The sequence below is a fragment of the Zingiber officinale genome, chromosome 5B (assembly GCF_018446385.1).
Source record: "Zingiber officinale cultivar Zhangliang chromosome 5B, Zo_v1.1, whole genome shotgun sequence".
Classification (NCBI taxonomy): Eukaryota; Viridiplantae; Streptophyta; class Magnoliopsida; order Zingiberales; family Zingiberaceae; genus Zingiber; species Zingiber officinale.
In genome coordinates, this window is record NC_055995.1 from 110,581,209 (window position 1) to 110,604,000 (window position 22,792).

Consider the following 22,792-nt stretch of genomic DNA (forward strand, 5'->3'; position numbering starts at 1 on the left):
TTCCTATGAAAGAACCAAACGCCCCCTGAATGTCTTACAAAGTTATTCAATCAAATATTATGAATGAAAAAATGCATCATCGGTAGAGGAGGGTAATTACTCTAGTTCTCTTATATAAGAACAAAAGAGACCTACAAAATTATATAAACTATAGAGGTATTAAATTAATTAGTCATACCATAAAATTTTGAAAAAGAATAATAGAAAAAAACTAAGGAGACAACGATAATCAAAATCGATAGTTTATGATAGAATCTCAAGGAAAATTATATGGAGAATTTTAGAAAAGAGAGGTGCTAGCATAACGTATATTGAACTTATTAAGGATATGTATAAGAATATAATAACAAGAGTGAAGACTTCAGGCATTTTAATCGAAACGTTTCCAATAAAGATAGTCACATCAAAGATCAGCTCTAAGTTCCTATCTTTTTACATTAATTATGGACAAACTCACACATCCAATATACAATACCATAGTAAATGTTATTTGCATATGCAATTGCTTTGATAAATAAGACATTTAAAATTTAATTTTGACGGGAAACACTAGAAGTGAAAAGGTTTTAAACTTAATAGAGTAAAGATAAAATATATGCAATTTAATTTTAGCAATATTAAACGTAATGAGACAATTGTTAAGATAAGAGTTGAAGAACTAAGATTTTTAAATATTTAGGAACATTTTTACAAAAAAAAATAGAAGGATTGAGAGGGACGTTTTACATAGAATACAAGCAAAATTGTTGAAATGAAAAAAAATGTCAGATATTCTTTGTGATTGTAAAATACCTCTAAGACTTAAAAAAAAGTTTTGCAAAATAATAGTTAGACTATGTTATATGGAGCTGAATGTTGTACTATAACTCAAGCACATGAGTAGAAGATGAGATTTACAAAGATGAGAATGTTAAGATGGATGAGCAAATGCACAAATAAGAAATAAAAATATTAGAGAGAAAGTTGGGGTTGTACATTTAAGATAGTACGGACATATACTAAGACCAATAAATACTCCAGTTTGGCTGAAACTATGATAAATATGCACATCAAATGAGGAAAATAAAAAAAGACTTTGTTAGCAATAATAAAACAAGATAAAATTTATTTAAATATAAATAATGATATAGTATGGGGATAGAGCGCAATGGTATAGAAGGATGCAGATCCCACCTAGTGGGATGAGGTTTGGTTGTTATTGTCGTATATAAATATATAGTACACGTATATGACATATACACTTTTATAAGTTATACTACTATTATGAGATTATAACACTTATATATATATATATATATATATGACTTTTGTCGATGTAATCATGCCCCATGTGGTTGGTTAAGAATAAGTTTTGATGTGTTGGTCAAAGTGTTTAAGTTAGTTTTACCTTTGTTTTTAATTTGTATAGTCATGGAGAGACTTGTAGAATACATACAGAGACTTAGTGCTTCTAAGATTGGTAATTGGCTCGATGACTCACGGTGCAATCAAGATTAGAGAAACATGATATCGACATTTAAGGGATCATCGAACAAGAAGCATTACAATGATAACTTTGGAAGATAACTATGTCGGTAAAGAGTGAAGAATGGCATATAGAATGAGTTGAGGCTCCGTGCATCCAAGTTACTTGAGAACAATTGGGAGATAACTTCAATGGCAAAAGTTAAATTTTTATTTGAGTTATGAGAGTCGAGCAATAATATTTTAGATTAGGATAGCTCTTGACTTATGTGACAATAACTTGTGTAAGGATAGAACTGTTAGATTGTTTGGAATTAATGATCTAGTCAATTGGAAAGTGCTCCCATTTGACTAGTGAACTGAGCCAACTAAGAAGTTGACTGAGGCTTAATGACTTGCAAATAGAACATTTTTATTAAAAACTTTAAGTCAACTAGATGAGTTGAGTCGACAAGGCAATCAACTAAATTCCTAACAAATTAAAAAAAAATCATTGATCAAATTGAGGAAAAGTTGCATTCATAAATGATAGATCGGATAAAGTCATACAATCAACTGAAGTTAGCATCAATCAACTCAAGTTGTCATTGGATTACAGAGTTGTCATCTGATGGCAAGCGGAGTCGACTTAGAGATTTGTTGCAAACTAAAAAATTATATTGATTGCAAAAATAGTAGAATAGAAATGCAATCAGACAACTAATCTATAGAAGAAAACAAGTGAAGCTAAAGACAAGCTAAAGGGTATAAAGGAAGGACCAATGAGAGCTTGAAAATGTTGGAACTTATGATTAACTTCTTACATCTCTAACTCTTATTGTAATTGTAAGCCTAAATTATTGTGCTTCTTACTTACTCTCTTATTCTTAATCATATGAAAGAACTCTCTTGCAAGAGATTTCTCTACCTTCGAAAGGTCCAAGAAAGAGAAATGATAGTGGGGGTATTTGGGAGTGACTCATCTCAGAGTCATAAGTCATAAAGTAGTAGAGTAGGAACTAGGAACAAGAGTTTTAAACCACGTTATATCGGTTTAATAGCATTGTAATGTATGTTTCTTATTTTCCTTGTGACTATCTGTGTCTCATTGACCTACTAAAACGTATTTATAGGTCAAGTATTATTCGCCCCATCTAACCATTCGATCACCATCCTTCAATTCCTAACAATTTTTATTATAGCAATTTTAATTAAAATGATTATACAACCACCAACAACAACTACAACAACCAAAGTCTTATCCCACTAGGTGAGGTCGGCTATATGAATCTTTTTATGCCATAGAGCTCTAGCTCCTACTATATTATCATCTATACTTAAATAAATTTTATCTTATTTTATTATTGCTAACTAAGTCTTTTTCGGTCTTTCTTTTCCTCGTTTGATATGCGTATTTATCATAGTTTCACATCGCCTAACTGGAACATTTATTGGTCATCTAAGTACATGCCCGTATCATCTTAACCGTGTTTCTCGGAGTTTTCTCTTAATAGATGCAACTCCGACTTTCACTCTAATGCTCTCATTTCTTATTCTATCAATTTTCGTATGTCCACACATCCACCTTAACATCCTCGTCTCTGAAACTCTCATCTTCTGCTCATGTGCTCGAGTCATAGCTTAACATTCAGTTTCATATAACAAAGCAAGTCTAACTGCGGTCTTGTAGAACTTTCCTTTAAGTTTTAAAGGTACTTTATGATCACATAAAGCACTTGGCGCTCTCCTCCATTTCAACCATCCTGCTTATATTCTATATAAGGCATCTCTCTCAATCCCTCCATCATTTTGCAAAAATGATCCTAAATATCTAAAGCTCTCGGTTCCGGGCAACTCGTCATCTCCTATCTTAACAATTGTCTCATTATGTCTAATATTGTTAAACTTAAATTCCATATATTGTCTTTATTCTACTAAGACTAAAATATTTTCATTGTCCCTTCATGAATTTAAACCACTACTACTAATACTTTTTCTTTTAATTGCATTACTGATATTTTGTATAATAAAAGTAGGATTAGAAAAAGAAACTTTAGATTTTATTAATGCATCAAAACACATAACTAACATTTCATGCAAAATATTTAATTTAAATCTAGAATCTAAAATAAATGCAACTAAATAAATATCTAATATAATAAAAAAAACCATTTTGCCTTTATTATTAACACTCAAGAAGATAAAAATTCATTCATCGTATATTCATTTAAAATTAAAGCTATATTATAAAAATTCATTACAATTAATAAGAAGTATGATAATAAATACCAGATATCCGATTGCATTAATAAATACTTTTAAAATTTTATAAATATTACATATATTTTATTGGTGTGAAAATAAATATACATTGGTATTATTAACATTTTTTGCAAAAATAAACACAATAATTTTCAATATAAAACTGAATCTTGTAATAATTTATATGTTAAATTCTAACATATTAGTAGATCATATGGAAATTTTTTAAGTCTCATTCTATTGAATTTACAAATTTTATCCTATTATTCCATTATATTAGGAGGCGACCATAAATAAGAAATAACAAATTTAATTAGTCTAAGTTGATTTTCTAAAGTTCTTAATTGATCTTACATGCATAAATTTAAAACATGACATACATCAAATATAAAACTATAAACCATCAATAGCAAATTGACATACAATTTTAATTTCTTCAATATTTGCAATATTAGAATTAACATCATCAAATGATATTAAAAATATATTATGAATGGTATGTACTTTATTAAATAATTTGATGTGTTAGTAAACCTTTTTAGATTCATTATGAATTGTCCAATGGCAAGTCACCCATATATGAATGAGTTTTTAAAGACTATTTAAAATATCATAACATAAAGATATCTTATTATTTAATTTATTAAAATTTTCAATTAAATCTTTTACCTTGCCTCATTTCGAACTTCTCGTCGGATTACAATGTCAGAAGGTAATAATATTTCATCAATGTCATCATGTTCTTGCTCATCAATTACATCAATGGATTTTTTCTAATTCTCAATTGACCCCTTCTCGTAAAAGCAGGAGGTTTGTCATTTTCTTTCTTTAGTAAAAATTGTAAGAGTTTTATCTTTGCTTTTACTTTTATCTATGGACTTTGGATGAGTTTGGGGTTGGGATGTTTGAGAATGTCTAGACCGAGATCCATAAAATCAAAATTCTTGATCAAAAGCTTCATCATCTTCTTTCTCACAGATGTCTCCTTAGATTGTATTTTTTCAATCTGTTGAGTAAGAAATTGAGATGGTCATGGTGGGTCTCCTGCTTCATCATATAATGGATTCTCAGCCACAACAGTGCTCCACCAATCCATCATTGGATCATTCTCAGTTTAGACAAATCCAATATCAAATATATCTACATCACCACTCTTGTTCTTCATTCTCTTCTGTTATTGCTCTTAGTTGAAAACGCATATTATAATGAACGTAGACCATCTTCTCCAAGCGACGATAAGAAAGACGATTTTGTAATTTTGTATGAATGAGGAAGAAAGTTGACCAATTTCTTTCACAACTACTTGAAGACGTTGTTTGTGAGAGAATTCGTACTAATCTTTTTCAAATTTGGAGATAATCCTCCATATTGTAACAACCACTCAACTATAAGATAAATAGTATTTTTTTTAGTATTTATATTTATTGACAATAATTAGTAATAATTTTTTACTATATTTACCTACATCCATTTTATATCTGCATGACACAGCAATAAGATCACTAAAAGAACAATATGCCTCTCGAAATAATCGACTTTCATTAATAGTCTCAGCAATTGATTCTCTATTTATATATAGTCTTGATATTACATGTCTGAGGGTCACTAATAAATTATCATTTGTGTTAAGATTATAACGGTATTAATATATCGGATTGAGATAATAACCTATAATAATTAAACATACATAATTATTAATAACAATATTAAAAATTCTTTATCATTAAAAAACACGTACAGGCCAAATGAATAGATTTTTCCATTTGATCATCCCATCTTGCAATGATTATCAATGTAATGTTGATACTTGGTCAGTAATTGTAGACGCCTCTTAATTTCCTCTTTTGCTTCATGAATTAGGTGGTAAACGTTGCCCGTTTATGGCTTCTTGTCCATATCGACTTTACGTAGAACAACGTACACTGGTTTTACTGCTATAAGAATATCTACGATCTAGTCCCAAAATCTGACAGATATAATAATTTTTTGCACCTCCTTACCTTCAGTCGTGTTAGAATATTGAGATGCTTCCCAATCCTTAGAAGAGAACATGATCTTCAATCCGACTTTTTTCTAATTCAACGATTTTAACAGGAAAAAGTGAGTAGCAAATTTTCCCAAATAAACCTAATGATGATTATAGAGAAATTTTGTTAAAGATTGACCTTTTTTCACTACTTTCTTCACTATATCGAGCTTACTAATATCTGTCATCATCAAATTGATACAGTGTGCTGCACAAGGTGTTCCAAATAATATTTGATACTTTTGCTCCAATAACTCTCCAACCCTCTTAAAGTTGACACCATTATCTTAATCACTTGTACTAAATGTTCTGCACCTATCTCTTAAACTACACTATCCATCAAACGATATATGTAGGGTGCATCATGATAGTCTGTAGTTACATCAATAGATTTATGAAATATTATCTTTCTATTACAGTATAATAGAAAGTTGATAATGCTCATCCCAGTAGGTCCTGTCCAACCATCACATATCAACGTAACCCCATATAAGCTCTATTGCTTCTTGCATGATAGGATTCAAATCTTGATCTCCTCCACTTGTTCATCTAAATATGGACTGACAATTTTATATGCAATCGGAGGTTGAATACCGGGACCAAATTTTTGGATGTTGGACACCATGTTATGTAATATGTGTTGTTTGTTGCATTTGGGGGAATATGATTAAAATGAAAAAATTTAGCAATACTTTTACGATTGATTTCTTTTTCTCTTTTCAATATGCATCATCAATCCTAGTATGTTTGCTAACATGGCTTGGGAATGCTAGTGGATCAATATCAATAATATCAACTAAACGCCTTCGTCCATAGAAGGAAAAAAAAATGACCAATATCACCTTGTGTTGAAATAATACGAGTACTTGCACTCCTTCCTAATGTTGCTGCAATGGTTACGCCACTTCCACTAGCCACTTCTATGTCGCATATTTTACTTATAGTCATATTGAGTTCGAGAGGCACTGAGAGCTGCTAAAAAGTCTTCGTCATTTGGAACTTCACCGCGATCTTCAAATTCATCATAGATTGGTTCTTTAGAGTTTCGGCTATCAACAAGTTCATGTTGTCATTGTTTATACTTTAATGCTTTTGCCATCAAGTTCCTCTTTCATTGCACGACGAACTTCTTGAGAAACTTTTAGACAATTAGAAACATCTAGATATCCACCAACAAGATGTTGTTTTAGGCGTGTGACCCCATGTCACGTCCAATCATATCGCAATACAAACATTGCCAATAGAATCGATTTTCTAATCGACGTGCATGTCTCCAAGCTGGATCATAAGATTGTTGTTTTGGTGTCATTACCTATGCATTATAAAAAATTAAGAATAATACGTATTTTCAGGTAATGGCCATCATTTTATAACGTCATGAATGAATTTATCATTGTAAACTAACAAATTAAGTATATAAACTATAAAGAGCAACTTTTTGAAATTTGAAACAATCTCCTAAGAATATTATTTCAACTTTCTCAATTTAGAATGATCAGAATTGTACAAAATTATAAGTGTTTTATTAGGAATCATAAACTTGACAGTATACCTTTATCAAAACTATCAAAATAAAGGACATATAATATTACCTAGACAAATCAAGTAAAAAGCATTCTAAGACAAATATATATGACAAAGAAACATTCTAACACAAAAATATATATTTCATATGTCAAGGAAGCAATAATCTTAAAAGTAAAAAGTTAAATATGTTAATATTTATGATCCAAATTTCAAATTAATTCTAAAATTAAAAAATATTATCTATAATAAATATATAAATTAACACAAAGATGTTACTTTACATATAATAATTATGCAAATTAATTATTTATTCATTTAATTGGTTATTATATTAAATAATATAAATTTAAAATAGTAAATAAATATCAATTAAATAGTAAAATAGTAAAAAAATACAAAATAATAAAATATCAGAATATAAATTTAATTTATTAGAATATTAGAATATAAATCTGAATTATTATATTTTTTAAAATTTTAAATTAAATTGAATTTTTAAATGAAATTTAAAATAATAAAAAAATATTAGAATATAAATCTGAATTTTTATAATTTTTTTGAATTTTTAAATGAAATTTAAAATATTAAAATATAAATCAGATTTATTATAATTTTTTAAAAAAATTAAATACAATTTAAAACATTAAAAAAAATCAAAATATTAATTAAAATTTTAATTTTAAATATATTTTTTATATATTTCATTAAGATAATTTAATTAGGATTTATAAAAGCATGTTTGGAATATCACGCATACCTTGGGAATTTTTTAAATTAATTAAATCTAAAATATAATTATCTCACGGCGGCGGCAGATCGCGGGGTCCAGCGGCGCCAAAGGCATTGCGAGATGCCTCCAGCGCCACCGAAGGCGTCCGACGAAGATTCTAACGTCGTCGGAGGAGTCCAACAACTATCCCGGCGTCGCCGAAGGCGTCCCGTGGCACCGCCAGCGCCGAAGGTGTCGTGGTATACTTCCGGCGCCTCTGGAAGCGTCCAGCAAAGCTTCTGAATCCACCGGAGGCGTCCAACGACTCTGCACCGCCTGCGACACATCCGAGATAGGGACGTCGGCCAATAGGAGAAATCACACCTACGGAGTGTCACCGCTCTCACTACTCGCCTCGTCGCTACTTGCCTCGCTGCTGCTGATCGATCACTCTCTGGTGCCTCTTTATAGATTTTTTTTACCTTCTAATGCTGCGCAATTAATTGATCGTGACAAAGGAATGGATTTAATTCCTTCTATCACGCAATTAATCAATCGCGACTAAAGGAATCGCATTCCTTCTGTCGCACGATTAATCGATCGAGACAGAAGGAATCGATTCAATTCCATCTGTTGCTCAATTAATCGATCGCAACAGCGCGCGTGCTGTCACAGATGCGCGCGTGATGCACGCTGAAATAATCGGGCTATGTGCCGATTTTGGCGGGGGGCGGAACGATAAAAACCGTCTGTACTACCCGGCATGGAACGACATTCTTTTCCTTGGCTAGTACTATGATTAAGCCATTAAACATGAGATCTAAATACCAATTAAGGCATGAACAAAATCAACTAGCGGAACCACACAAGAACTTGGATAAAATTGATGAAGTAATGGGAGAAACATCTCAAGAAAATAAAACCCTACTCATAGGAAAAACCCTCTCATAAAGAATCCAATAAAAATTTATTTATTCAAACATTGTAACCCCTTTTGTAAAATGGCAGTAAACTCATTCTTCAGAAAATCAAAAAACAACTCATTTTATCCTAATACAAAATATAATTGACTTTTCTAAAAGACTTGAACTTTTTAAAATTACCTAAATATTTTTCTAGAAATACAACAAACTATAAAATTTTAAATAACTTAGACAATTTCAAAATTTCCAATACATTGTCTTGATCAATTGTTAAAAATTTGTCCTCGTGCAATCTCTAAGGCCACATTCTACAAGTGCGAATCATGATTGCAATTATGCGTCTAGCTAGTGTTTCTCTTGAACTTCAGTGCTCTTTGATTTTCACCAATTTCAGTGCTATGTTTGGATGTTCCCCATTTGAGTGAGTTGTTTCTTTGCTACTATTTGATTTCTTCACATGTCCCTTGAGTTTGTTTCTTCCCTTCTAAATTCCTTCATCCAGCAGCTACAATCTTGTAGCCTATCTTCTTCACTGTGGTTTTTTTTATCAAATTTTGTATAGAGATTCTAACAGATCAAATTCTTTGGCTCATATTTGATTTGCTAATAAATTCTTAATCTCTGCAAATTGGTATTGGTCCTCTAAATCTCCTTTTCAATCCTCTTGTTACCTATCTTCCTAGAGTTGTTGCTACATCCTATAGCTTTCATTCCTCAAGCACATTCAGTTAACCATCCAATGCTAGGAACAGAACCTATGAAGGTTGTTGGTCAAATCACTCTTATGCCAACTTTACCACTTTCTTTGGTTCTCTATTTTCCTAGATTTTCCAGTTGCTTTGGCAATTGATTATGTTTCTCTTTAGGATGTCAGAACACTGGAATGATAATTGGTAAGAGCATATAATTCTGAAAGGTTGCGTCAGTTGACAGAATCTCCACATTCATCTGTTATAGTTGCTGACTCAGGTCCTCTACAAATATATAGTCAAGTCACCTAAGGCATCTTAGTCTGCAAGATGTAGAGAATATATTTCCTAGTTTATCATGGCTACAAAGTTTTGAGTGTGATTATATTACCAAGGTTAACTTTCAATCCTGTTCTCTAGTCAAGTTAGAGAACATGCTCATGTACCTTTTCCCTAGTCCACTAATGCTTGGGGTCCTAATTGTGTCCCTTCAAAGTTTCATTTTAGGTATTTTGTCAACTTTATTGAAGAGTACTCATGCAAGATGTTACTCCTTTTAATGAAATAACAGTCTCAAGTTTTCATTATTGTCACTTTCTTCTCTACTGGGATCAAAACACAATTTGTAACCCAACATGAGAAATAGCATGCCGTTGCAGCTTCGCCACTAGCTTTCAAACTTTCCTCTAATCAAATATTCTCTGTCAACATCTTGTTCTCAAACATCTAATAGAATTGTGTCGCAGAGATTAGCAATAGGCATCGTGTTGAAACTGCAAGAACCTTAATACTTCAAATTGCATGACTACTTCATGATAAGTCCTTTTTTCTATTTTTCTTCCCTTGCAATAAACCATACAATATTTCATCATGCCTATTTGGATGAACTTGCTTTGTTTCATATGTTGTCCTCAAGGAATTATAATCTATCGTATTTTCTTTCCAGATGTTCTAGGTTACAAAAGAGCTGCCAATGTTATTCTCCAAAGTTACATTCGTGCTTTTGTTTCAGCTAAGGTAACATTCTCTGAGTCTATCCTTTTTCTCAGGCTCACCTAATACATCTGAGATGATAGCTGAGGTGTTCCCCATGCCCACACCTTTGTATATTCCATCATATTCTGTTATATGAATAGCAATATAAAATTTGGAATTACAAAAGAAAGACAAAAGAGAGACGGTTTCATTGCAGTAGCTCAGAGCAAGATCCCATATGTGATTCTTTATAAGAATTGAACTAGAATGCCTACAGTCCACTTAACAATGCCAAGACTTACCTAGTCATCATTTTATATCGGTTTATGTACTCTTCTCCATAATTTCTTCGCTCCATGAGCTGCATGTGGATATACAAATAAGATTGAAACTCATAACCCAAAAAATTCCTGAATGATAGAGTTTTGAAAAGAGGATATAAAAAAACAAATTCGTAGCTCACTGTTAAAGAAAGCTTATATCACTGATGTTCAATTAAACTTCAAGTTAGAAACTGTAATTCAGCCCTAGGACGGTACATCATTCAGTGGCCTGATTTTTATTCTTCAGTAAAAACAAAGAATCTAGTAGTGGGAGCCGAGAAGATATTACATATATTTTACTAGTTTAAAGGTTTCACACAAAGAAGAATTAATTGGATAAATACAATTCTGGATAATGTGGGGACATTAAATGGGAAAACTAAGAAAATTTAGTCTCTTGATTTAACTAATATGATTTTTCTGGGTTTTACAAATAAATAGAAGGAAGATGATACCTTGAAAAGATTGGCTTCCAGGTCAGACTGTGATCTGCAAACATAGCATGGTTAAGTAAAAATATACAAAGTGACACTGATTTGAAGAGTCATCTCTAAAGGATGAACTTGAAGCAATAATTTTAGGAAGCAAAAAAACAATACAGATGCAACCATGGTTTAAAGTTTACTTAGCACTGGCTAGTCCAACCACAAGAGTGTAACTAAACCAGCCACCCAACACCTTGATGAAATGAGACAAAGTTGCTGCTAATGGGGATGGTTAGTGGTCCATTCTGCTGCCTGCAAATGTTGCTCTGGAGTTCACTCTCAATGGCTTATTTTATTTCCCCCGCAGCCATATGACTCCTGATACCCTTTTCTCCCACTCATACTCTGAATTTTTATCCATCCACACGAAATTCCTAGTCATTCAAGTGGATGAGAAGGCTAAATGGAGACGAGCTCATATAATTTTTGCTTCATTCAACATGAAGACGAGTAACGAGGGATCAGTGGCATACAAGCAGGGATAACATTCCACTTCTCAAGGAGTGGAGGAGGAAGATACTGAAAACATAAAAATGGAGATGAGGATGCAACTCCCAAGCAGGAGATGCAAACATGCACTAGATGTTCACAACTGTTCAATGGCAGCCTCAAAAGCAACATTAGTAGCCGCAGTTCCATCCAAGTCTTCGAGCAAAGGTAAAACTATAGGGGGAGAGCCTAACAAATGCCAAGTCGGAAAAGCAGGGGGAAAACATGAATGGTTGTTGAACCTCTATGCAATTAATGAAATGAGCAATTACCCAAATTGGGCTCCTAACGTTCAGAGATATGCTGAGATCAGGCCTCATTACTCCAAAATATCAAAATAAAAAAAATTCCCATTTACTGAACCAAAATGCACTCTACTATGCATTAAGTTGTCTCACAAATCAGCTAGATTCTTGAATTAGGTTATTTAGTTAAATCACTTGATTGAAAATGAGGCAAATGCCCATTTAATTTTAGATGATATTTTTTTTAGTTCTGCAAATGTGAAATTAATTAATTTTGTCCATCATATTGTTCAATAAAACAATTAAATGGATGTTGCGCTAGGACAAAATACCCCCGTGATTTACTTGCTTTTATATTTTGTAATGGGGGTCCGGCGATACTAGGCCACTTAGGGTGAGCGATATCACCTTTTGCTTTATGTAAAATAACTAAATGAATTGAAACAAATTAATCACTTCCTAAGTTTTAAAAAAAAAAACACACATTAGACATTAAATTAATTTGGTGCTTTCCTCTATTTTTAATGAATATTTCACCCAATCAAACTATTTCACCAAATAACTATACAATTATTTGATACAACAACACAACTTGATGGGTTGAAATAATTGAACAAGAAAATTTGAAAAGGAGGCAAATACATTTTATTTTATAGTTAAATATTTCTTAAAATTTAAAAATTCATAAATTAAACAAATTTGATTCTATGGGTGGTAAACGATCCTAATAGATTGAAATCGGCAAAATTAAATTATTTTCCCTTTTTAAAAACAAATGCCACTTAGTTAGATAGACATTTATCTATTTGATTTTCCATTAAGGATGTGACCAAGGTTGTCAAATTAAGATTTGTATAGTGAATTATTTTGAATAAGAATTCAATTATGAAACTAAGGTTCAACTAAAATTATTATATTTTTAAAAATTTTCACTTGGTTAAAATAATTTTTAGCTTTAAATGCACTGAAAATAATGTAAAATGATTGATAGAATGAGTACCTGATTTTGCTACTCATAGGACACATATCTTTGCCTCTCTGTATTATGTTTTTATTCTTTTTATTAATATGAGCTGTAATCATTTTTTAAGTTCAATGTAATGCACCGAAAGAAAATTTAATCGTTAGAATTTTTTAGATACAAAATTCATATTTTGAAGTTGGAATTCTATAAATTCTAAGTTCTAAGTGATCTATGTAGCATTGGGCTTTGAAGAGAGTAAAATGCAATTAGAAAAAAAAAATGATTAACCAGGTTGGGTAACGTCGAGCCTGTGGTGACCAGTCCGGCCCCACGGAAGTTTTCCACCAGCCACCAGGGTAAATCGGGTGGCGGCCAGCCCAGAAGCCCAGCATCCTTTGATTACACCCCCCATTTGGAGGAAAAATTTCTGCAAATACGCCGTAGCTAGGGTTCGAACCACGGGTGCCTGGGAGACAACCTGGATGTCCTACCACGACACATGGCCCCGTGGATAATAAAATGCAATTAGAAAGAAAATATTTGAGATTGAGTGAGATTATTTATTCATTTATGATAATCTACTATTTCAAAATGCTACTCTCGAATCTTGGCGAGAAATGCTATAAGTGAAAGATTTTAGGCTTAGTACAGCACAGACAGAATAATGAATTTAAGTTTAGAAATCTTTGATGTAATGCCACAATTATTAAGATAGAAGATGATAAATTGTGTAACTAAGAGTTTTAAGTATTTAGGATCATTTTTGTAAAAAGATAGAGGAATTGAGAGGGATACCTTATATATAATATAAGTAGGATGGTTGAAATAGAAGAAAGTTTAAGATGTTCTCTATGATCGTAAAATACCTCTAAGATTTAAAGGAAAGTTTTACAAAATGGCGGTTAGACTTGCTTGTTATATAGGATGCATGTTGGGTTATCAATCGAGCACATGAACAAGAGATGAGAGTTATAGAGATAAAGATATTAAGGTGAATGTGCGGACATACAAAAATGGACAGGATAAGAAATAAAGATATCAGAAAGTTAGGTTGCTCTTACTAAAACTCTGGGAGACACGAGATACACATTTATGGTGGTACAGACATGTACTTAGATGGACAATAAATATTCCAATTAGATAATGTGAATCTATGAGAAATGTGCACAGCAAACGAGGAAGACCAAAAAAGACTTAGTTAGCAACCAATAAAATAAAATATAATTTATTTAAATATAAATGATAATATAGTAGTGAATAGAGCCTAATGGCGTAGAAGGATCCATATAGCCGACCCCACTGGGTTTTGTTGTTGTATTATAGTTAATTTTCTTTTCCGTAAAAATAAAAATCATTGCATTGTGAAATTATTGCTAAATTAATATTCCTCTTACATTGTGATAAAAATCAATATCCTTATATTAGCATCCACTTTATAGATTAACTAAGGTCATCTCATATTTCTTAAGAGAAACACATGTAAAATCTCACCATCAGCGTGGAGAAACCATTAACAACCAACATCAAATCTAACAAAAGTTGTATTAATATTTTTAAAATAGTGAAATAATTCACAAAATACGAAGTTTCATGGGACTTTTAAACACAAAATATAGAAAAATCTATTAGAGCTTCAACTTTCAACATTTAAATTCTTCTCTAATCACAATAAAGCCACTTATACAATGTTTATTAAATATTAAATTAATATATTAATAATCAAAATACAAAATAATTAATAATTAATTGATATGTTAATTAATTAATGATAAATTTATTAACATATTAATTAATTAATACATTGCTATCTTTTGCCAAATTAAATCATCTGCAAGACCTAAAAGCTCATGAAATCCCCACAAGCCACCTTACCTTTGTTCTTCTCCACCAGTACTACTAGATTTAAGTTTGCTATAAATCTTCCTCCAATGTTCATAGCCTTCAACAACTACAACCGAATCAATGTGCATTCTCTCCTTAATTGCTAGACCTTTCATAGCTTATTTTCCTCTCCTCTTGTCTTTATCTCCTTGAGATTAAAAAAAAATATTCTAATCTTCATGAGTTGAAGTTGGATGGATTCATGTGGTTTTGATGTTGGCCAAGACAAACGAACATACCATTTTACCTTGCTTGGCTTGAACAACGCATTGTGGCATGGTGGTACATTGATTTTCATGTCTTGATCTCCCAACATAACAAAATGTTTTGGCAGTACTGGATGGCATGGCTCAATATTTAAAAAATTGATTCTAATAGTAGTTTGTGTCACTTGCTAGCTTAAATGTTAGTCAAATTTTCAATATAGAAGAATAATTAACTTCGTTTGGTATTTACACCTCTATTCTTGTTTGTTAACTTTCCCACAGGTTGTCCTCTTTCATTCTCAGAATCCTTAGTCGCCACTCTCATCTTGAATAATCCATTTTCAGGCATTTATACACAACACAACTACAATGTTTCTTCCTTGTGATAACTTCTAGTTCTTATTCAAAGTTTCTGCCTTGTGATAGCTTATAGTTCTTATTCAATGTTCCAACCAAAGAAAAAAAGATAGTTGATGAATCAAAGGGTCAGTTCTTTGAAGACAATTTACTGCAGCTCATTAAGAGTTAATGTTCTTTGTTTATTTTTCAATTTTATTTTATTTGCAAAAAAATGTTTTATTTTCTTTGGGTGATTCTAGTAATCATAGTGTATTTTTTGCATGATTCTCTATTTTTTATCATTCAATTAATTGTACAACTCTGTTTTGGAGATTCTTCTCTCCCGTGTGAAATTGTCAAATAAAGCACACAACCTCATGAGGATATTGGCTAAGGTATATGGAATTATCCTTACACTGCATCAAGTCTCATGAAATCACCGGTGGACGAAGATGAACATTGCTCAACTTCCATCAATCAGAAAGATGTGCCATGTTTACTATCACTTCTTTCAGGGAAAGTGAAAACCCAAATAAATGCATGGAATCAAGATTGTGAGGTAGATTAGATATTGAAAGTAGATTTTGAGTTAAAACAACCTCAAGGACCACCTTTTAAGTTAAACAAGTTAATCTTTACCTATACAATTATAATTATTTTCCTAAAGAGAGAGTGAACATGGCTTCCAAGGGCTAGGGATGTTCATAGGAAAGCTCAGTTTAGAAATTAATTTAAAATTCTACTCAACAATTTTTGGCACAAACATAAAAAACTTAAACAATCCCATAGACAAGAAGATCCAAAAAATTCCAAAACCCAACCACATGGGATTTTTTCCAAAAATTCAAGTTTCAAGTACACGTTTTTCCCATACCCCATACTTGAACAGTCAGTGCATCAATCAAGCTTGCCCCAAACACAATCCAACATGCTTACACACCTAGTTTCAGAATGTTCAAATAGTCCGTAGTCAAATACCATATAAAAATCTTGGGAAAATGTCAATTGAACATAAATATGCTTGCAGGATTATGAGGCATCCTTTTGCTACCAGAATTACTTCCCACATTCCAGCACAACCACAAAGTTGAAGCTAAATCAGAATATTGAAAGAAATCTTTGTTTTTCTGCGCTCTCTCCCACAATCCCAGCCTACCCTTAATAGGGTAAGCAAGACCTCCACTTCCCTTTATTGATGCCCTCCCTCTTGTTCAGTCTTCTTACTTAACTCCCACAACTCCTCTCCTCTTCCCTTTCAACACCAAACTGTATCATGTCTTGGTACTACTCTGATATGTTCATACACTAATCCAGTCACATATCCAATATAAATATGTCAAGTTGAAACCTTAGAAGGCACATAAGGTCCATACCAAGCATAAACAAGGCCACCTATCATGACATATAGAGGGGTGAGACATTCCATGGCGTGAAAAAACTAAAATTGCAGTAAACATTCATGTTTAAGTACTTTGACTATAAAAAAGAGTGCAGATCATGCATATTGATGAATGGATAAGCACAACATACACATCGAGAAGGCTATTATCCACGAGTAGCTTTTTGAGTTCAAGTGCAATTTTGATAGCCACATGATTAGGAATCTGAAAAGCAGAAAGTGATAGCAAATAGTTTAAATAATCAAACTCTGAAATACGCTAAAAAATAAAACACTAACATATAGATATCCATGGAATAAATATATTGAAACAATTTTACTCAATGTATGAATTGTGTGATCTAGTAAGTTATGGAGAAGAGTAAAGGAAAAATAAGAAAATTATCCCAAACCTTGCATTGACTTGATGATGAAAGATTTCAACATTATAACTTATACACTAATTCATACAAAAGAGAGCAAATTCTCGTATAAGTGCTCAGAGAAGTTGATTTATGTTCAGTAAGACATGTGACTATGCATGCACACTTCCAAGAAAGATGCACAAAAGCCCAAATTAGATTGACTTGATGTCACGTTTGTACAACATGAGGTCACAATTTCTTGTGCATTCAAAGCAAAGAATCCACTCATAAATGAGCTATGGGCTAAGAAAGTTGTTTTTCTAAGTGGATGCAATATCAATTTACCAAGAAGAAAACTTTTTGTTTTATCAGAGTTCATAAGATACAACAACAACAAACAAGCCTTATCCCATTAAATGGGGTCGGCTATATGGATCATTTTACATCATGGATTTAATCTCCTATTATATTATCTATATTTAAATAAATTTTATTGCTAAGCAAATTTTTTTAATCTTCCTCTTTCTCGTTTAATGTGCATATCTGTCATAATTTCACATCGCCTAACTAGAATATTTATTGGTCATTTAAGTACATGCTCGTACCATCTTACATGTGAATTTTGGAGTTTTCTTTCAATAGATGCAATTCCGACTTTCTCTCTATTATCTTGTCCATCCTTGTATGTCCACACATACACTTTAACATCCTCATCTGTGCAACTCTCATCTTCTATTCATGTGCTTAAGTCATAGCCTGACATTCAGCTCCATATAACATAATAGGTCTACTCGCTGTTTTATAAAACTTCCCTTTAAGTTTTAAAGGTACTTTACGATCACATAGAACACCTGACGATATCCTCCATTTCAACCATCCTGCTTGTATTCTATATAAGACGTCTCTTAATCCCTCCATCCTTTTGTAAAAATGATCATAAATACTTAAAACTCTCACAACTTGTCCTATCCTATAATAATTGTCTCATTACATCTAATATTACTAAACTTAAATTCTATATATTCTGTCTTTTACTCTAATAAGCCTAAATATTTCACTTCCAGTGTTTAGGGCCAAGATTCGAGTTTATCATTTACTCATTCACGTGTCTCATCTAACAAAATAATATCATCTACAAACAACATGCACCATGGTACCGTGTTTTAGATGTTTCCAATGAGTTCGTCCATAATTAGTGTAAAAAGATAGGGACTTAGAGTTGATAAGCCTATTTTTATGGAAACGCTTGGTTAATCTACTTGGAGTTTTCACTCTTATCATTATATCCTCATACATATTCTTAATTAGTTTAATATATGCTACATTAACACATCTCTTTTCTAGAATTCTTCATTTAAGTTCTTTTGAAACTCTATCATAAGCTTTTTCTAGGTACCAAATATCATGTGTAGATTTTCCTTTTGTTCCTGATACCTTTCAATTAGTTGTCTAAAAAGATATGTAGCTTCTATTGTCGACCTTCCAAGCATAAATCCAAATTAATTTTCAGTGATCATGGTCTCCTTCCTTAATCTTTTTGCTATTACTTTTTTTAAATTTCATTTAACTCATTAATTTAATACCCCTATCGTTGCACAATTTTGTACACCTTCTTTGTTCTTATATAAGGAAACTAGAGTACTTATTCTTCATTGATCAAGTATTTTTTCATTTTCAGGTTAAATAACTTTGTAAATGTTTAAATACTTTGTCTTCCTAGGCACTTCCATACCTCTATCAAAAATGTCCAACTACTTTTCTATTTTATATCTCATTTAAAACTTATTCTACTTTTTGAAGTTTGAATTATATGATAAAAATTTAAAATTTTATACCCATTTGACCTACTAAAATTACGTAAGTTAAGTTGATCACCTAAACTTCCATTTTAATTCATAAAGCACATCCGGTTAGAGATGATAATTTCCTCCAAAGATCCGATATCTGACCCGAATGGAGGAGGATATGAAGGGACTATCAATATATGATATCCGACCCGAATAACCAATTAAATAATATATATATATATATATTAAAGAAAAATTTATTTTTCCAAAACTCATTAACTATTTTTGTTGATGCTAGGAGTAGACTATATAGATGTTTAATCTTTTTTTTTTAATTATATTTTATTTTTTTAGCATGATGTTAACTCTAATATGCTTTTGTTTAATGATGATAGTTGGATGGAAACAAGAAAAAAAGTTATTAGTATTGTTAGGGCCAAAAGAATTCACATATTTCCACAATGATATCATATTGTCTAGCCTAAGCCCTCATGATTTTATTTTTGAGCTATGGTATCATATTGTCTAGCCTAAACCCTCATGATTTTATTTTTGGGCTCTGCTCAAAATGTCTCATACCAATGGAGATATCTTTATCTTTTAAACACATGATCTTTTCATGTCTTTCCAATATGAGACTTTTATTGCAATCCCAATAATCTTCCTCTCAAACGAAGGACTACCCTTATTCTCATGGTCCGAGCCTTCCTGCAAGCATTTAGTCACTCTTGACCTGTCCGGGCCTCCCCTCAAGTATCTAGATCCGATTACTCTTGACCTGCTCCAGGCCTCCCCGCAAGCATCCAATCACTCTTGACTTGCTCCGAGCCTGCCCGCAAACATTTGGTCACTCTTGACCTGTTCCTCCCCTCAAGCATCCTCATCCGGTTACTTTTGACCTGTTTCGATCTCCTCGTAAGTATCTAATCACTCTTGACATACTCGTGACCTTCCCACAAACATTCGGCCACTCTTAATCTGCTCTGGGCCTCCCCGCAAGCATCCGATCACTCTTGACCTACTCCGAGCCTCCCCTCAAATTCGTTCAAGGCCACCTCACATGGCATTCAGTCTGGACCATAGCTTTGATACCACTTGTTAGGGCCAAAAGAATTCACATATCTCCACAATGGTATAATATTATCAACTTTTGGCCAAAACCCTCATGTTTTTATTTTTGGGCTCTACCGAAAAGGCTTTATATCAATGGACATAACTACATCTTTTTAAACCGATGATATTTTCCATGTCTTTCCAATGTGGGACTTTGATTATAGTTCCAACAAGTATAGAAGATATTCGATCCTTTAATGAGTATTGGTATGGGTATGGATATCCGGTATTCGATGAGTATGAGGACGGGGGATATAAAATCCAACCCGAATCCGACCCATTGTCATTCCTACATCCGTTGATATTTTTAATATTTGAACTTTGGAGCATAGTGTCAAAGTGTTTCTTTTGTACATAAAAATAAGTTTTAAGCATCATCAGAATTCTTTCTTATAATTAACATTGCCCATCCTACTTGGTAGTGAAAAATAATTAACACCTTCCGAGTTTTCCGTTCATGAAACTAATCCACTGCCGCAGACAAAAAGCCTCAAAGCCAAGAAAGAAAAAATTAGAAAAGGGGTAATACCTTGGTAACGGTTAGCATTCTGCTGAGAAGAAATCTGGAGAGGACGTAGTAGTGATCGGCATTGTCACCGAGCCATACTTTCACCTAGCCAGCATCAATCATCGATCAAATTACAAGATCAAGTATTCAAATTCTAGGTGCTAGAAGCCATCTTAAACTGTGATTCCTTCCAGGTGAGGATAAACCAACCTTGACGAAGTCGTACTTGGAGGAAGCGTTTCGGGACGGCAATCGGGCGGGTGGGTGGGAGACGGTCTTACCTTTCTTCTCGTCGGGCGGCTCGTCCTCAACCGACGACGTGGGGAGAGGAACCGAGAGTGAGACGGAGCATACGGACTTCCCCTTGGTGGACTGGATCTCAGATGTCGCCATGCTTCTACGCTTTACCGCCTCGGGGACGTCGTGCAACAAACGGCAAACCATCCCTCCCTTCCACTGAAAAGAATACAATCGAATCCGTTCTCTCTAGCCCGAGTTGTTTCGTCGAACCGAACCACGGATTGAGCCGACTGACTTAGGCGTGCCAATATAAATAAAACTTGGAAAATTTAGTGATCCGGCAATTTAATTTTCATAATTACTTAAATTGTATATCATATTTTATATTTGATTAAGGCATGAAGTGTTCTCTTCTGTGTTGCACAATTGCTCAAGATTAGGAGGTTTAGATATTGCTAATGCTATAAGAAATATATATATATATATATATATAACCCAAAACTTTTTACCTTGAAATCTTCTCTAGCTAAATTTCTTAGTCTTCTGAGAATATATATTTGTGTTATTTCTTTATTTTAAGATTATCATGACCTATCTTTTTTCCTTGTGCATTTACTCTTATACTAATTATGATGGATGAATCTAGAAAATGATATGGGATGTGACAGTCCTACTTAAAAGGAGTACCATCCTTTCCTTTGGCCTAGATCAACTGTCTGGTATTAAGGTTTTTAGGTTGATTAGACTAGGATTTAAGTTGATCGAGAAAAGATGATCATCCCTTAGGCCGAGTGAATTAGGAAATTTATTGTCTTAAGAGTGGTCAAACTTTTGGGCGGCTAAGATTAAGATCGGTCAATCGTACATATTGTCCGGAATGACTAGCTCATTTTATAACAAACCAACTATAAAAGATAGCACGCATGTGTATCCGTCCAGCCTTAAAGTCGAGCGAACATGTATGCTATGTTCTAAATTTAGACTTTATTAAGTCATCAATAAATTTTGAACAAAAGTGACGGAGACTTAGGCATATCATATTTTCTCCAAAGTGGAACTCATGTGTTCTAGCGACTTTGAGTGTCAGGGTGGATAGCCGAAGACCACCCACTACTCAACTCCCCTTGCTCAGCATCCCGTAGCTCGCCCACCAGTCCATCGCCAGTGGTTTCCGAGTGGTCTCTGGCCATCCATCCCATCCAAACTATAATCTAGGTGGAAAGATGAATCCAAAAAAAAATCATAATTAATTACAACCAAATCATAATCACAATTCAACTATAATTATATTATGATCATCCTTTGATCTATAAAAATTTGATCAATTATATTATGGATCATCCTTTATCCATAAAAAATTAACCAAAGGATTCTTACTTAAAATTCAAACTTACGTAGTTTTGACACAAAGTTATTAATGGTCTTAAGCACGTCAGATTCTTTACAAATAGGACCCATGTTCTGTAAGGATTCTTCTTAGTTAAATCATGCCCACCAACTTTAGTTTTAGAACTTTTTTAGTCTGCTATGAGATTTTTTTTAACAAAAAAAAATCAACCTTGAATAATCTTGGTACCAGGTCACTTGATGCGCTAGGGATTATTATAATTACTCTAAATGAAGACTTAGCATTCCTAGATTTCTGCAAAGCGTTGTCAATATCACCAACCTTGATTCCAAACTCTATTTAGAATCTCATAATTCTAAAAAACGTCCAATCTTTAGTGGTACACAAAGTTATCAATGGACTTAGGAACAGATTCACTCAAAGTTAAGACCTATATATATGCGTTGAACTCTTTTTAAGTACAACCTATGATTTTTTAATTTGTAATTTAAGAATTAAAGGATGATCCATTCATCATAATCCATCAATTAAAGATAGTCGATCATCTTCTGATCCATAATTTACAGA

General features: G+C 32.7%; 1 protein-coding gene across 6 annotated transcripts in view; it reads right to left on the bottom strand.

Annotated features, from left to right (window-relative positions):
• The window catches only part of LOC121985343 (P-loop NTPase domain-containing protein LPA1 homolog 1-like), a 114,371-nt gene extending 93,219 nt beyond the window's left edge, over positions 1-21,152 (bottom strand). For 4 of the 6 annotated variants that reach the window (XR_006113125.1, XR_006113123.1, XR_006113124.1 and 1 more), the window contains exons 1-5: positions 20,848-21,149; positions 20,659-20,742; positions 17,017-17,090; positions 11,333-11,366; positions 10,857-10,915 (exon numbers count right to left, since the gene is read on the bottom strand). Coding sequence is in view for 3 of the 6 variants with exons in the window: in XM_042538732.1 (XP_042394666.1) it covers positions 10,857-10,915; positions 11,333-11,366; positions 17,017-17,090; positions 20,659-20,742; positions 20,848-21,081 (485 nt within the window). In the remaining 3 variants the exon portion in view is untranslated. Of the gene's footprint in view, positions 1-10,856; positions 10,916-11,332; positions 11,367-17,016; positions 17,091-20,658; positions 20,743-20,847 lie in introns of all 6 variants that reach the window. The other 2 variants (XM_042538733.1, XM_042538731.1) reach the window with 2 other exon arrangements.
• Between the last annotated feature and the right edge of the window lie 1,640 nt (positions 21,153-22,792).